Genomic DNA, 17,917 nt, shown 5'->3' on the forward strand with positions numbered 1-17,917 from the left:
ATAAGAATTTGATATCTGTCCTCTACTTCTACTGTTCTAGTACAATTAATTCATGGCAGTATCTGAGTATTTGTAAAATCTTTCTTTATTAACATCATTTGGAAGACAACAGTATCATACATAATCAGTTGCACAATACATAAATGAAAGATCTCAGCTGTAATTGTACACAGGATTTTAAAGGTTACCAAGAAAATGTTTATAAAACTTTATGTTCTTTGACCAAGAAACTAAAGCATTACATCGTTTTTTGATCATTTTTCATTTTATTTTATTCAATAAAACGTTTATTTTATTCAATATGGATTCATCTCAGATTAATCAATTACTAAAAACTTGTGAAAGCCTAGTTTCACTTCTAAATTATTGACTGTTTAAATTTTTTGACTAAAGCTATATAAAGAGTTGTTACATATAATTATGATGATCTTTGACAAGAATGGATGATTAACTAGATCTTTCTTTTCTTCATTGTACAAACATATTTTTATAAAATATTTTGATGTATGACAACTTGTGAAATGAATACAAAAGATTACTGGCTTGAACAGAATGAACCTCAGCATGACAATCTCAAGATTTTGTCTCAGTCTTTCTAAGGTGGCACTTTTGACATAGCAAGTGATTCTCTACAGGATAGCATCTTTTACCAGGTTCATTGGATAACTGTGTTCCACAGTCCTAAAGAAAGAAAAATTAATAGAGATCTGAATAAGTAATGGTTCCAAGGTGGAAATATATTTATTTAAGTCTCAGGTTATGTGAATGCATACTTAATATGTTCCTTCCGTGTATTTATGTGAATTGAGAAGCATACAAAAAAGGAGAATAGATTATTTTTGATACAGGTAAAATATCAGAAAAACTATAAAGCTGTCGCCCATTTTAATTGATCAACAAATCATAAAAAAAGTATTTAAAATACATTTTTTTAAAGAAATAAATCATTATTAGATATCAATAAGGTATGTATGGAGATATCCATGGTCTATGGTAATGATGCAAGGTTGACTGCTTGGGACTTGCCGCTCTTTCTTCCACCGCTATCGGTGTTCTATGTGATAGCCCTGATTATGGACTATTGCTCTGCAGTGCAATTTCCACTGCAGGAGGCTTTTATGCAACACAATGAAATCAATCAAAGTCCATCAGTCATGAGAGAATAATGACTTCCTGGGCCTGTTTCAGCAATTCTTGTCTCAATTTTATAAACCTAAGAGGTTTTTACTTTAGCTATAATGGACTACTGTATTCCAAGGTTACTTCTGGTGAAATGCTGTTAAACTTTCTTCATTACCTACAGAGTGCATCTGGAAACTGGTTATTGAGGACCTCTTTCACCCTGATGGAATAAAACTTTCCCTTGCTTTAACATATCAGGTCAGCACTATGGCAATGCTAAAATAGGAGAAAGTCAAACCAAAAACTCCTCGTAATGTATCCCTCTAAGAAGGGTTTAATTTTAAGCACCATATACACTTTCAAGTCACCATACATCAACTGAATTGCAACAAGAAGTTCAAGGCTTTTATCCTGTGTTGTTACAGGCCAAGGGCAAGGTAACTGAACATGCGAGTTGTTATCATAGATCATGAATAATCCTCTATGCTTCACCAACAAAAACAAACCACAACCTATAAGAAACAAATTAACAAAACGTTAGATACTAAAAATTATGTCTTAACTTTTAAAAACATTCCTTACATAAAGGTTAATCTTAGGATGATAAAAATCAAACTTTAAAATCTTTGCACTTCTTAAAAAAGATTCCCAAATATTCAGGTATAAAATTTGCAAACAAGTCACCACTAAATCTTAAGAAGCATACTTTGCAGACAAATCACTAATTAAAGGTTAAAAAACAAAGGTCATACTAAACATTACGAGAAATACCTCACAAACAAAACACTGTTGATGAAAGTCTTTATCCATTGCTACTACCCGCACAGTTTCATCAGTTCCCTGATATAAAACAAAACAAACATGTAATATATTGAATAGTGGCAAAATGTTAAGTTTGTTATTGCTGACTGATGAGTAAAGAAATCAAACATTTTGTTTTAACATCATAAGATAAGGTTACTATCATACATAGTCTGATTAAGAGTATGAGATGGTTCTACAGGTGAAATTATGCAGAAAAACATTACTAAAAAAATATAAAATGTACTAAATAAGAAATAGTTCTGTAATCAAAACATAAACTTATGTCATAGAGTGAGCGTTTAGCTTATCTAAAGCATTTATCAAACAGTAGTTTAAATACTACATTAATGCTGAAAATTATAGAAGTTTTTTCAGTTCCAAAAGATAAGCACAAACAGAACACTACACTATTTAGTACCTCTTTTGGAGTAATAGGTTTTCCACATGCTGAACATTTACGGGCAAAAACTCTGCAAAATGTAAAAAAAAATATTTACAAAGAAAGTACAATTCATGAATACATGCTTCATTCTGCATTTTAAAGTAGCACATACTTAACTTTTTCTGAACTGTTGCATCTTTTGTTAAGAATCAACAACCTTAGTCACAGAATCATGGTTATATTAAATTATTGTGTTGATTTCAATATCTATAATGGTAAGAATTACAAGGACAATTTGGTACAATTTCTCAATATATATATTTATGTGTAATTTAGATGAGTTACCTTTTAAACTAAGTTTTAAAATTTTTTGATTGAAACTAATGATGTATATTTCAACTGTTTCAAGACTGGATAAGCAATTCTGTATACTTCAAACTTACAAAGTATAAACCAGATCAGTTGATTATCTAACATAAATTTAGAATCTCTATTTTTCCTCAATGAAAATGCCAATATGAATCTTACAAAATAAACCAGTGTTAAACGAAATACAGTGAGAAACATTGCTTTTTAAGTAATATCTTTCTCTTTTATCTCTAATGTCTCAGAAAAACAATAAATAATGTGCATATTTATATTTAACTTTCTACATATATAAACATACGTTTTGAACATTTTGTGGGAAAAAAAAATGCAGAAAAACTCATAATTAAATGCCAACTATTTAGACTTATCATCTTGTTCACAAACAACAAATATGCTTACATACATTAGTTATCTATATGCTATACAGTGTTACATAACATATACATTTACGTATTTTATTTAGCTATGTTCCATAAAAAAACTTGTTTGTAACATCATAGGTACATGTTACAACTATGATAATCTACAAAATTTATTTGCAATTTCTATAGCTATAATTTTTAAATTTGATATTGTTACAGCCTATATGTATAAGAAACATTTACTGCTAAAAGTGTACAGAACTCTTGATTTTATGACATCAGCCAATCATCAGGCTTTCCATGATAACTTTGTAAGTACTTTTCCAGGAACACTCATACAGTGAGGAGAATTTTAATATTAAAATGTGTGTGTGTGAAAGAAGGTAAAATGACATGAATTGTATGAATTTGAGATTACATTACATGACATTACATTTGAAATGACATTACAGTTGGTTGGGGATATGTAAAATCAATATGAGTGGTCACTGCTTAGTTATGTAACATCTAATGTAAATAAAATCATTTGCCAACATTAGATCATGCTTCATGGTACTACAACAATTAAACCACTTCCAGTTAGAACATGACAGATGTTCAGCTGTTGGGAATCTCTGAAGTAAATTCACAGAAGATTTACTGAATCGGTGTACCATATGTAAGTAAGCATCAACTGTCAGTCTGTGCAGCATATTCTTTATGAACATGAATTTTTTGGGAAGGACTATTATACAAAGCCAAACTAAGCCTACAAGAGTACACCACACTATTTTGCTTGATGCAAAATCCATAAATACAGGAGTTCAGCAATAAAATAATTTTCACATATGGGTTTCAAGGCAGGACAGTGAATGGTGAATTTTTTGTGTCTGCTGTTTATGATGTTGGCTACATGTTGGGCAATGTGTGTACAATGTATCCATAATAAAGTGTCTGCATGTATAAATAACATTGGGTACAAACTGATAAATCTGCTACAGAAATTGTAGTAGAATTTCTTGGTCCTCATGCTAATGAATTGTTCTTGTAAGGCAATGCTCCCAGCCATAATGCATGAACAACTTCTGTCTGGTTTCAAAGTAACTGTACCAATGTCTTCGAATTTTTTACCCAGAATCCACATTTTTGGAACAAAATGAAAGGATTAGACTACAGACTCCCAATCATCGTCAACTGAACCAACTATGAAGATAAATTGAATAAGATACCTGTTAGAGCCTAGTTAAGAGCATGCCCAACAGGCTTGCAAAAGTAATTTAGGCTAAGGGTAGTGCTACAACATAATACAGTACCACTGGGATACCTTCCAAATAACTGGATATTTTTGGCTGAACAACATATAATACAGTATATTTTAAAATCAACCATTTGAAAAACATATGAAGTTGGAAAATGTACTTCATGAAAATGACTTAGTACTGTCAATGAAATGATAATATACTTTTTAATACAAGAAAACTGTTTAAAAAGTTAGAAAGTACTAGTTTAGTAGTTCCCAAATTGTGGTCTGCAAACCATTGATGGTCCAGGAGGGTCCTCCAGATGGTCCAAAATGCAAGTCCCTGATGAGTTTTTTTGCAGTAGCAAGTGAAAACGAGTGGGGTAGGATCATAAGTAATCCATAGAGCCTTTTTCTCTGCTGAAGTGGTTCTCAGATGAAAAAGTTTGAAGAGTACTGCACTAGCTTGTACTGACTAGCAAACTCCATTTCACTACAAACTACAAATTGCAGTATCAGCTCTTATCATCCAATCCATGTAGACAATACAAAATGTTTTTAGGGAGGAATGTATTGGTGGTATAGCTTCTGTGAAAACAAATACTTTTAAATTCTTTCATTGTAAAATATTATTTGAAGCAGTTCATCTGAACTGAGCATTATGGGATAATTTATCCTTCAGCTTTTATAAGTTGGAAGTATTTCACTAACTAAGAGTATAGAAAATGTTGTTTAAAAACAATTACATCACAAACTTTAAAAAATGCAGTAAATTATGAATTAAAAAGACTCAACCAAAACTGACCGATAAAAGAAGATAGAGAGAGAGAGAAGCAGAAAAGTTACTGGCTTACTTATAGTAATCACGCAGGCAGTAAATCTTGTTATCCAGATCAACAGTGAAAGGTTCACCACTGAGTCCTTCATTACACACACAACACCGAAAACACCCTGGGTGAAAAGATTTTCCCACTGCTTGGAGAATCTGTAATAACAATGGAAGAACGGTCATGGAAACTATTATGGCAGTGCATGTATCAAAATTTTACAAATATACAGTGTTCAGTTAGTGATAATCTTTACACTTCTAGTGTGATGGCCAGACAGCTTGAGGGCTTTACTGTAGGTTATCATTCTAGTGTTGTTTATATTTAACCCATAAGAGGAGTTTTGAACCATGATACTAGTTTTGAATACTACACTATCAAAGTAGATTTCAGTGTACAAGCCATGTTGTGTATGAGATTTTATAAGATAATGAAGTAAGATAAAAATCACTCACAAATGATATAGAATAACTGTCTTTCTAAATTACAACATTTTCATGCTTCACTGTTCAATAGCAACATAACTACAAAGCATATCTTGTTTCTCATCTCATCCAGAATATACTTTTAAAGACAACCAAATCAGTAATAGTTAATGGAGCAAACAATTTTTTATACACTTTGTAAATAAATTATATACTAATCTTTCCTCAATTTTCATTTCATTAAAATCATTGATCAAAATTTAATATATATATATATATATATTTATTTATTATTTTAAATTTTTCTAGGTATTTTATTATTCTTAGAATTCTTTTGCATTTTTAGATTAGTGAATGGGTTTAAGACTAATCCAAATCTCCTAAGCTGGTACAAACATACGAGTTATTATTGGAATTATTTTATTATAAGTTACAACTTTTAAAGTAAGGAAAGTTATTTTTTAGAACAGTTACAATATTTCAATCACTGGTGTGATCATTCTCAAGTAGGTTAAGTTGTGTATTTTAGAATGATTGCACCAGTGATCAAAACATTTTACCTGTTCTAAAAAAATCCTTCTTTACTGTAAAAGCTGTAACTTATACTAAAACAATATTTAGTCAGTAAATACATTCAAAATGAAACTATTATTGAGATTATATTGTTAACAGCAAGGATGCCTAACTAATAAATCAGTACATTCTAATCATTGGAAGATTTTCTTTTGTAACACTGCTAATTATACTGGTTTAATATATCTATAAAGAACTGTATTAATTACTGGGTTAATGAAGAGGAAAATGTTTTAAGAAAGAGATCTTCATATACTAATCACATAAACATGAAATAGTTTACTCACTACAAACTAATGAACATGTGTAAACTATGAGTCAGAAATGATACAATGTTGCAATTTTTGCTGGTTTTTCTGACACCCTACAAATAGGGTGCACATTTCACTTAATCTGTGGTACTGACTACATACAGCAGTTGGTTTTGTTAACTCAATGATTAGAGTTATCGTTTGAGCTATACTGAAAGACCACACTAACCAATTCCATTATCATATGATCACACACAGCACACTTCTCAGCAGTTTGTTGGTAGCCTGAATACTGCAACCAAAAGAAAATAATAAAACATTTGTAATAACTATTATGAATACCAACAAGAAATATCATACACATTTATACACTATATCCAGTAATATGCCATACTTTTATCTTTCAAACTGTATTTTTTTGTAGGTTTCGAAAAATGCCCATTAGTGTGTTATAAAAATGTTTAAAAGTCAAATAACAGTTTTAAACACAAATCCATCAGATACAAAGATAAACATGGATCAAGAATAAGCTTCATTCTAATGTCAGGAGTGTTAGAATCCAAACAAATTAGCTCATGACTCTATTATTGAAACTCTGCTAGATTGGAGTATATTTATCATATTAATTATTTGGAAATTTTGGTTATAAGTTGTTTAATTGTAATAGTCTTTTTATGACAGACAGTAGAGTTTTTTTTTAGGTAAAAGATGAATTGCAGCCAGTAGAATTGAAGGCATAACAAATGGCAGTCAAGAGTTTGACTAGATACGGTTACAATCTGGGGTTTCAATGGTAGAAAGATGTTAATTAGCAACTGTTTTGGCCCACACGGTCAATAAGAACGGAGTTATAATAATAATAATACTGATTCAATAATAATGGTAATCTTTAATTTCAGACACATTGGAATTGTATGGAGCAAAATAGTGAGGGAGAGAGATATCTTGAAATAATACAAGATGGTTTTCTACACCAAATAGTCATAGAGTCAACCAGAGTGGATGCCATATTAGATTTATTTTAACCTTTAAAAGAGTTGAAATGGAGGAAAATTTAAGGAAGAATGATCATTGCATAATCAAGTTTGAAGTTTTGGTTGATATTGAGATAAAGTTAGTTTCTAATTTTCAGAAAGCCAGTTTTGAGGACATCTGATAAGTTTTATGATTAGCAAATTGGGTTAATGGGTAAAAGGTAATGTGGAGTATACATGGGACACTTTAAGAAATAAGTTGCTTTTAATTCAAAACAGGTATATTCCTAAAAGCAGGAAAAAGATAATAGGGAGTATCAAGCCAAATTGGTTTAATAAAGGTATAAAGGACAAAATCAAGGATAAGTGCTGTAAGTTTAAAAAGTTTAAGTTGATGGATAGGTTGGAAGGTTTACAGAACTATAGGAAGGCTAGGGATTTGGTTAAAAATTAAATTAAGATATCTAAAAGAGAATATGAGAAACAACTGACTGATAGTGTTAAAACTAACAGCAAAGATTATTTTAAGCATGTTAAAGATAAGCAAAATCTTGAAATGTGGATTTGACTCTCAAAGAATGCTGATGGCAAGGCTTTTGTTGAGGACTTTGAGCAAGGCCAGTCGTAGACATTTGGTGGCCACAGGCAAACTTATTTTTGGCAACCCTATATAACAGTATTCAAATATTTTGCATTATGAGGAATAAATAATGACTCGGTGGTTTATGATATATTAGATATTAAATTTTATAGGTCTGTTAATCTTGGCCTTCGCATGTTTATCTCAAAAAATAGTTTTAATATTATATATATTCCTGTTAATTTTTAAATTTATTTTAAAAACTTGGAGACCCCCTAAAACTGGCAACCCCAAGTTGCCACTTGGTTGTCTGCTGTTAGGAGCAGCTCTGACTATGAGTTGGCTAAGTTTTTAAATGTTATTTTTTTCTCTTCTGTTAACAATATTCCTGAGAATGCTATGGGAAATATTGGAATTCACCTGAATCTTGTATATGTTAATCCAATGGTGGTAAGTAAAAATAATGAAAGATTAACATTAAAGCTCCATCAGGCAAGGATTTCTCCAGAGTTTTAAAGGAGGTTGAAGATCAGAGCCTCTGAGGATTGAAGAGTTGCTACTGTTACTCCTATTGTTAGAAAAGATGATATAGGTTGATGTGGAAATTATAGGATGGTTATTCTTACTTCTGTAGTGTGAAAAGTTCTAGAGTCTGATAAAAAACCTTTACAAAATCATTTACTGAAATATAATATCATAAATGAAATCCAATGTGGATTCACCAGAGGGAAATCTTGCATTATTAATCTGTTAAATGTTTTTGAGGATGTTACTTGTTATCTATATGATTGAAAGGGCATGTAATTGATGTACTCAGATTTTTGAAGAGCTTTTATTATTAGAATGTGGGGTGGTTGGATGAGAATAAGTAAAAGGTTGTTTTCTCAATGAAGTCCAGTCAAACTGGACCCTTGTTACTAGTGGAGTATCTCAGGGGTCAGTGCTTTAGTCTCTGTTCTTTCTTATCTACATTAATGATATTGATAAGAGCACAATTAGGACATAGTAAAGTTTGCTTATGACACTAGACTCTTGAGCATTCCCATCTGTATTGAGGATGTTGAGATGTTACAAATTGACTTGGATCAACTGGTAAGTTGGAAAAATATTTGCCAAATGATCTTTCATCACAGTAACTGATAGTAAAAATACACCATCCCTATGTGTATATATTTATACCAATTCCAATTAGCAGTAACAGAGAGTTAAACATGTGTAGTACTGACAAACTGGCAGTGAGTTGATTCAAGTGGTTGACATTTTTAGTAGCTATCCCCGAGTGATCTGTTTCAGTGATGAAATAACAATGTTAGAAATCTAAACTTGTTCTTCAGTTGCATTTTTTTTTCTAAAAATTAAAATTTCATGAAATTTTTCTTCATAATTCCACAGGTTCTGTATTTTACATTTGTTTAAATTCATTGCACACAGAGACATCATTGGGCACTGGCACATGGGACCCATGCCCAAATTCTATTTGATAGTGCCCCAAATCTACAGTTTGTGTCATGAAGAATCAGAGTAGAAAACCATGATCAATATCATATACTGAAATGCCAAAAATTCAAGTGCTTATGGGCCCAAGCCCTGAATCTTTTAAGCACTTAGCAACACCTCTGATTGCATATGTATAAATGGCAAAAATGTCCTATGAATCTGATGTTTGGCCTGATTTTTCCTGGTGATTGGAGGAGGTGACTTCAACATGTCATTTACTGTTTGAACACTTGCTGGTTGTTATGTTCTTAAACAAAAAACCACTACATTACACTTGCAAATTCTATTTAATATACTTGATTTTTGCTGGTAAAGTCTAGAACTAAACAAGTTCTAAATAAATTAACAAATATTTTGTATATATATAACTGATGTTACATAAGTACTAACCTACATATGAATAAAAAAGGGGAAAATATGTTTTAAACTAATAAAAAACCAGAAATGTGTACTAAATAAGCAGTCACACCTATATTATAATATGATTTACCTGCATAAAATAAATGGGTTGATCTGGGGGTGTAGTGCCTACTGAACAAGAAAAATTCTGGTTAATATACAACTCCTGAAACATGCTATTGGAAGGAGACACAGACAGTTACTTCACTTGTTTAGAACCTCTGAAAATGAAAATAGTAGCTACTCAAGATACTGCATGATACTGAATAAGTATTTTAGCCAATTGCATCTTTGCTATGTCTCTTATTCATTACTTTTGCATTCTGTTCATATTTAACAAGTGTTTTCTTTACATCAGTGTGATATATCTTGAGTAGTATTAAAATTTATTTACTTAAAAGAAAATTTATCTGAAAGTAAACTTACAAGGTAATCTTCTTCACAATAAATTCTTCCATGAATGACATAAAAAGCCTTACCACGTAGAGAGCGGCCTAGAAGAACATAAAAAAAAGAACAATGATAGTTAGAAAAACATTTTTCTGTCCCCTTTTGGTTACACACATATATAAAGTAGGCAACTTTAATAACTAATCAAAAAACAAGCATATTCTTTAATTAATTCACACATGAAAATTTTGTCACTAAAACTACTAAGACTATAATACTGATATGAATATAAGTACACTGATAACATCAGTTGAATTTCTGATACGCTAAGATATCCGAGTTTATATTACAAATGTATAAAAAATAATTAATGAAATACTACATGATAGAGAATACTCACTACATGAACTGCAGGTAAAACATTTGGAATGGTAGAGATTTCCCATTGCTTGGCATGCTTGTCCTACTCCCATAACCTTCTCGCCACATGCATTGCAAAGTCCTGTAAATTCAAGAAAATGTTTTTCAAAAGTAGTAGATCTATTTAACAGATGGTTTTCTTTAAGAAATAAGAAAATTGGAAGTATGAGGCTTGAATCCATCTGTATGTTACATAAAGATTTTTTTAGAAAATACCATGTTCTTATTGTTTCTATATGTTTTACAACTACAGATACATTTAACACTGAAATCCATTGGAAAGTCCCAAACACTTTGAGATCATTTCTAGATCATATGCGAAATACAGCGTTCCTACTCAAACACTTATATAGGAGAAACAGACAGAGCAAGATTTAAAAAGCACAAGGTCAACACCAGACCGTTGAAGACACAAAACTATTGCTTTTCTCAACAATCACTTCATAAACTGGGACAAATGTAACTTTCTCAACAAAAACTCTGGGAAACATGAAAAATCAAAGAAGCCTTCATCCGAAAACCTGTGTTTGCTATTGTGCCTATCTTAATACTTAATAACCTGTAGAAGTAGTATTTTTTTTACGTTGTATAGTAAAGTTAACGTCATTTGTAATATAGGCCTGCAACACCTTACGACAGTGTACATGTGTTCAAGCTCGTAGAAACATTAAAGTTTGTGACCGTTTTGTGGAATGTACTGATAAATTACTTCTACCAGATAATTCAAAAGAGCCAACAAATCCAAAGAAAAATAAACGTTACCACATTTTGTGTCAGTAGTGGGGTTATTTTGGTGAAAATAAAATAGGATTTTGATTAAACTTTCATTAAACTTTGTTTGTTTGTTTGTTTGAAGTTAAGCACAAAGTAACACAATAGGCTATCTGTGCTCTGCCCACCACGGGTATGGTAGTGTTGTAAGTTTGCAGACTGTGTCACTGGGAGACCTTTCATTAAAGAAGAATGTAAAAGGATATTAAAAGAAGACCGTGAACAAAAGGACACAAACTGAGATAGGAAACTGCTACACATGATAAAACAATGGAAAGAAAAACAAACCAAAAGAGATAGATCATTTAAGGAAGACCAGGAAGAAAGATAATAAAAATGAGAAGAAAGTGAAAGAAAATGAAAAGAGGGCCAAGAAGAAAAAGATAGGAAATTAGAAAAAGAGAGATGTACTACTTAAAGACAGATTTTAAATAAAAATAAATATCATTGAAATTAAGATCAGTGAATCTATCTCGGGGGGGGGGGGGGCTTGATGAGAAGATACTATGGAAGTCATACCAAGCTAAGTTTGAAATCACTTCCATGGTTAATGGGTGGAATAGAAAAACAACAGGCCGGCACCCCCTATTTTTGTGATGTATAAAGTTATGCTTATAGATTTACAGCACAGCTGCTTATGGTATTTAACGTCTTCTACATAGTCTACATTCTATTGATGAATTATTATCATTTTTGGCTTGAAATAGTCGTATGCAATGGCTTCTGTTAACACTTTGTAATTGGAATGCCGAAGCCGTATTGCTAATGTCAGGTTTTGTATGCCAGATTCTTTACAGTAGGTGTCTGTGACTTGTTGTTGATAAATTTCAACAAAAAAACAAACAGCAACACAGTTCACTTGTTTTAAAATAACATATTAAACAAATCAACAGTATATAAAAATGTCCGTTACACTGTTGGTTATCACAGCTGTATCCAGAGCTTTAAATAATTGTTTCTTTTTCGTCAAAGTCCACACAGGCTAGTTCAATTACATTAGAACACAATTAATAAGACGAATTATTCTTTTCTACTCTGTTACTACAACACAGTCTGTGATAATTTCACTTTAAAAATCACCACTATACACTCATTATCGCTTAATTCACGATCATGCAGTTTAGATCTAAATAATAATCTTATACCTATACTTATACACATAAGATTAAAGTTTATTACAAACCTTTGTAGGATAATTACTTTAAGCGACATCAAGGTTAATTGAAAGTGATGTTTTACACTATATTGTTACGTCTCCGTTTGTTAATTGATTTTCCGTAACTTCGTTCCGACGAAACTTAAGCGACACAACTCCTTTCTTAATAAAACTAGTTTATTCTTTCCAAATATAACTTTACCGATACACTCAACTTCAACAATCGAGCTAAACAAACGCTGTAACGTCTCTCGTGCTCTCTGACTGCAGTTCAATTACTCAATGTCTATCTACCCAGACATTACATTCCCCTCTTTTATATACCAGCCTACCCTATATCTAGTAAGAACTAGAACATTCGCCAAAGTACATGATAGTTCTAGAAACGTTGCGTCACAGTAGTCATGTGACTCGATGACGCAACAATATGTTATATTTGAAAAAACTGCTTTTCTACTGGTAAAATTTTACACACGTTTAGTGGGGGTTGTGTATAGTCTAAGAATATATTTGCTCATTGCTATGCATTATATATAGAGAATTTAATTACACAGAAACTATAAATGTTCACTATATTCTCAAACAAATCTCCATGACAATCTCTAGCAGCAGCTTAGCATTGTACATCTCGACTAAACAAATAGTCAATAACTACAGTAAATCATAATGAACCGTATCAGCTAGCTGCTAGCTACGTTTGTTATCATTACAACATATAAACTTGGCTACCAGATCAAGTAATTCTTTGCTCATAGTTGAGCATAACAAAAGCCAGCAAACAAGAAAAATAAAAAATTGAGAATTTCAAAAACCTGCAAATAGGGATTGTAAAAAAGTAAGCAAACAAGGCTGGAGATACTGTAGACATATATTACTTAAACTACAAATCCCTATCTTGATTCCACCAAATGTAATTCTAGGTAACAGCATGGAGTCAAAATATGGGTTTGTAGTTTGAGTAAATAAAGTCTACAATATCTTAAGCATTGTCTCCTTACTTATTTTCACGATCCCTATTTGTATGTTTTTAAATTCCAAGTTATTTATTTATTTCATAGATATTCAGTAACAGACTAGATACGACACTAGCACTCCGAAAACTTGCCAAGAGGCCGCCATTTTGGAGAGGTATATACTCCATGTGTATCGCGTCCCGTGCATATATTAGTGATGTGCCCACTGCTCAAATTGGAGGGGAATGTTGTTCCCTTGTTAACAGAAAGAAAAACAAACAAACTGAAACTCTGACTGTCAGATTCCTGAGACATCTGCGAGTAGATTTCACAGCTCAAGTGATGGATATGCCTGTCTACATAAATTATTTTAGGTCGTTTCTCACATTTAAGGCTTTGATTAACTATATAATAGGATCTTCTGTGTGATCTGATTCTGGATTTACTTTTAATTTATTGCAAATTTTATTATTTTTCTGCAAGGTAAACGTATTACCGCGTATTTTGTTTTACTTACCACCATGCTCCAAGTTGAACAACAACAACAAAAAATTAAAATAAAAAATAAGCGGCCTAGCTAACTAATGAATGAAAAATTTGCTGTAAAATTATTATCAATGCTATAAGTGTAGCTATTAGTTTGGCCACCAATTTTAATTACATTCCGTTAAGTCACACGCTCAATCATTTTTTGCTGCACCTTTTTTTTTACATCTAAGGTGTTTTTGATTAGATATCATGATTTTTTGTCAATACATACCAACAAACATAGCAAGTAAGAAAGTGACACTCGATAGTAACCAACATTAGCTTTAGGATCGCAACCTTATTATTCGGAACAGACCTATACTTTAAAGAACCAACCAGATTCTTTATAATAAATGGTGGTAGTTTTCCTCTCTAAAACAGTGTTAATAGCTTCCTTTATAATAACTCCATGGAATCTAGAATGACAGTTTCTGTCATCATCCGCCGTATGAAGCATTATTATTTACGCTAATTGCTTAAGCTAATATCAGTAATGCTAAACGCTCTTTAATTAGAATTTCATAAAATTTTGCAAATTTATGCTTAAAACTTGGCAATAAATAATGAATAATAACCGTCCACCCGTACGATTCTTTTGAAAACTTGAAATTGCTAACCTAGTTTACTTGGCCTAACCAATATTTATGTATCTGCACATCTTTAGCTGCTCTAAATCATGACAAAAACTGTCCACTTTTACTTTTAGTTGAAGCTGTAATAAAAATTTTAGACCGATAGCTCATGTGACTTTTTGTGTGCGCAAAACTTTTGGTCAAATTTGAGGGGGGTTCCAGTTAGATAACTTTGCAAATGTGGCTTACACTTAAACCAAATTATAGGTTCTAAAAGTCTATCAGAGTACCAAAGCTAAAACAAAAAATCCATAAAAGTTAAGTATGTTTTTCTATGAAAATAATTTCCGTACTTCCAGAACGAAGAAAAAATAATGAAAATTTTCAATTAAAATTGGATATTCTATATCTCATGTATTTCTTAATGGATCCTTGAAATTTGGTATGTGGAGTAAGTGTCCAGTAGAGGACATCCACTGAAAATATGTGATAATATGTATTACCACAATCCCGGCCACAGAAAGTGAAAAATCGCTAAACTCCCATTCTTGTTAATAACACACTGGGATTTCTGCTGTGTCGACAGTGGGAAATCGAATTTTAGCTTTGTTAGTTCGCAACCTTGCTGCTGACCCGGCGGATGACATAAGCAAACAGCCTCCAGTCATAATATATTTTTTTAATGTACGTTTCACTGAAGTTCTCGTTTTATAAATAGGGTGGAAGTTCACATTCCCTAATTTTGAACAAGCAAGTTAACAACATCCACGATCCCAAAGTGCAGAGCACATTTTTTAAGGAAAATGGCCGCGAAAAATTAATTTTGGCACACTAATCACTGGGCCACACCCTATCTGCACTAGCCGTCCCTAATTTAGCAGTGTAAGACTAGAGGGAAGGCAGCTAGTCATCACCACCCACTCTTGGGCTACTCTTTTACTAATGAATAGTGGGATTGACCGTCACATTATAACGCCCCCACTGCCGAAAGGGCGAGCAAGTTTGGTGGGACGGGGATTCGAACCCACGACCCGCAGATTGCGAGTTGAGCGCCCTAACCACCTGGCCATGCCGTGCCGATTAAGGAAAGTAATAACAATATAGCAGAACTCAGCATTTGGAATTCTACAGTATGTAGTACAGCTCAACTAATTAAAAGTTAAACTGCAGCATCAACAGGCATATATAATAAGATAATTACATTTTGTGGAGAGAAATCAAGCTTTTTACTGAACAGTTATTAGATAACACTAAATCTTCTCGAAAACAGTTTTTTTATCTCAGTTTGAACTGATAGCAAAGTTTCCCCATAATAATTGAACACATTTGTAGGTCATACAGGGACATCTTCATTATTCAAACGCTGAACTCCAGAATGAGTTAATACAGATGCTCTCAAAAGAAACCAATTATGCTTGTTTTATTGTTAAGCACAAAGATACACGGTGGGTTATTTGTACTCTACCAACCATGACAAGCCTGGTGATAAGGGCAATCTGCGGGATCAAAACCTATCGCAGAAAATGCCTGTTCTTCGGTTGTAGGTCATTGTAATGTGGCGTTCAATCTCACTATTCGTTGGTAAATGATTAGCCCATGAGTTGGCGAGGATGACTAGCTGCCTTCCCTCTAGTCTACTCCAAAATTAGGGACGGCTAAGCAGCTGCCAATAGTCTTAAATAAGGGCGTTGAATGTGGAAGGAATGTAAGCGTTGAAAAAAGTTTATTACCTTCGAAAGGAGTACAGGCTCCGCTTTATCGTAAATGAGTTACGAAACACAGAGTACCGTTCGCAAATACGAGAATATAACACAGGCGTGTGCAATCTCGGTTGTTGGAATTAAACAAAATTGCATATTTTGTTCCTTATAGCTGTAATACTTTGAGTCTTGTACTGTGTTATGCTACAAATTCTTGCAATTTGTTAAAAACATCAAAGAATGTACACTATTTTTGAGGCATCAACCAACAGATGGGCTAGTTTGAAGTCCTTTGTTAATATCACTCTCAAACCTTTCTTTTTTTCAGAATTAAACTAAAACTGTAAAACAGATAGTGTAATCTAATCAGAGGCTAGAACATTAGAAGATAAGTTATCGTTGTACAGATTTCGAATTTAATTTTAAGTCTGGTATGATGTGTTTGTACAAATAAATTTTGTCAGCAACAAAATGGTAAAACTCAGCTATGGGAATTGATATTGCAAATAACTTATTAATGACGTAGGACAAAACCGTCCCGAACATGAAAGACGTTATATTGTGACGGTCAATCCCACTATTCATTAGTAAAGAGTAGCCCACGAATAGGCGGCGAGTGGTGTTGAATAGCTGTCTTCCCTCTAGTCTATCACTTCAAAATGAGGGATGGCCAAGCTTAGATAACTCTCGAGTAGCTTTGCCCTAAATTAAACTCTTATATATTTCGTTGTACAGTATCTCCACGATCATTAAGTGTGGTGACTTTCTAATCCTTCCTTTCACTCTTTTTACCTTTAATATTACGTTATTTGATGTTAAAAATGCAATAAGTTATATACACAGACGTCGAAAAACATAATCAGATGTTTTAGTATGTAATAAGCTTATAACGTCACTAATACAATGATTATAGTTCCATAAAAGTAATATTTAATACAAGAAACAATCTATTGTAACTTGTATATTAGTCAGCATTTTATAATAGTAGCAACATATACATTAATTGCGATTCAAGGCGTTTCAGGTTGCGTGGAAATTGTTTGAAAGGCTCCGATTTTTAAAAATACTTCGAGTTTTTGGTTTAGCGATATGGGCGTGTACAACTGCTTAGTTTTCAGCTAAAGACGGTACTCGCGGGTTTCCTGCGACGAACAGGGGTTGTTATCGGGATCAATTATAGCAAACCCTAAGGCCAAATTTTAAGTCACTTACACACAATATCATTTTATAAAACTTGTATACTTACCACTCATTGTGGCGGTATCCAGAGTTCAGAATATCGAAACCGTAAAAATAATGTTTACTTAAACCCATACGTAAATACACGACAAAACTACAACACACTGTCCCAATACACAGCTGCTCTACTCATATCTGTTTATAGCAAACAGATCTTCAAGGGTAACAGCCTGCCTACACGAAAAGCACTAGCTGGCACTGTGCCATAAAACCAAGTTTCTTGTAAGTTCCTTAGGGCGCACGTGCTTCTGTTACACCGAAGACATATACACAATTTAGCAATAACAGATAGGACACAGAATTTCTTTATTCAACAAGTTTAATTTTCTAGTAGATACATAGTTTATCTATGTACTTTTTTACTGAAATGATCTTATTCTTTTTTTATATTTCTGAAAGGAATA

At 32.5% G+C, this 17,917-nt stretch overlaps 1 protein-coding gene across 1 annotated transcript; it reads right to left on the reverse strand.

Annotated features, from left to right (window-relative positions):
• Window positions 1–67: 67 nt before the first annotated feature.
• Window positions 68–17,757, reverse strand: LOC106465882 (LIM domain-containing protein jub-like). The gene is made up of 8 exons (XM_013926122.2): window positions 17,521–17,757; window positions 10,575–10,676; window positions 10,211–10,278; window positions 6,564–6,626; window positions 5,113–5,243; window positions 2,345–2,396; window positions 1,894–1,962; window positions 68–681 (listed from the first exon to the last, which is right to left on the reverse strand). The coding sequence occupies exons 1-8, from the start codon at window positions 17,525–17,527 to the stop codon at window positions 574–576; spliced, it is 600 nt and encodes a 199-aa protein (XP_013781576.1). The 5' UTR covers window positions 17,528–17,757; the 3' UTR covers window positions 68–573.
• Between the last annotated feature and the right edge of the window lie 160 nt (window positions 17,758–17,917).

Source organism: Limulus polyphemus, unplaced genomic scaffold (genome assembly GCF_000517525.1).
Source record: "Limulus polyphemus unplaced genomic scaffold, Limulus_polyphemus-2.1.2 Scaffold2085, whole genome shotgun sequence".
In the NCBI taxonomy this organism is placed as follows: domain Eukaryota; kingdom Metazoa; phylum Arthropoda; class Merostomata; order Xiphosura; family Limulidae; genus Limulus; species Limulus polyphemus.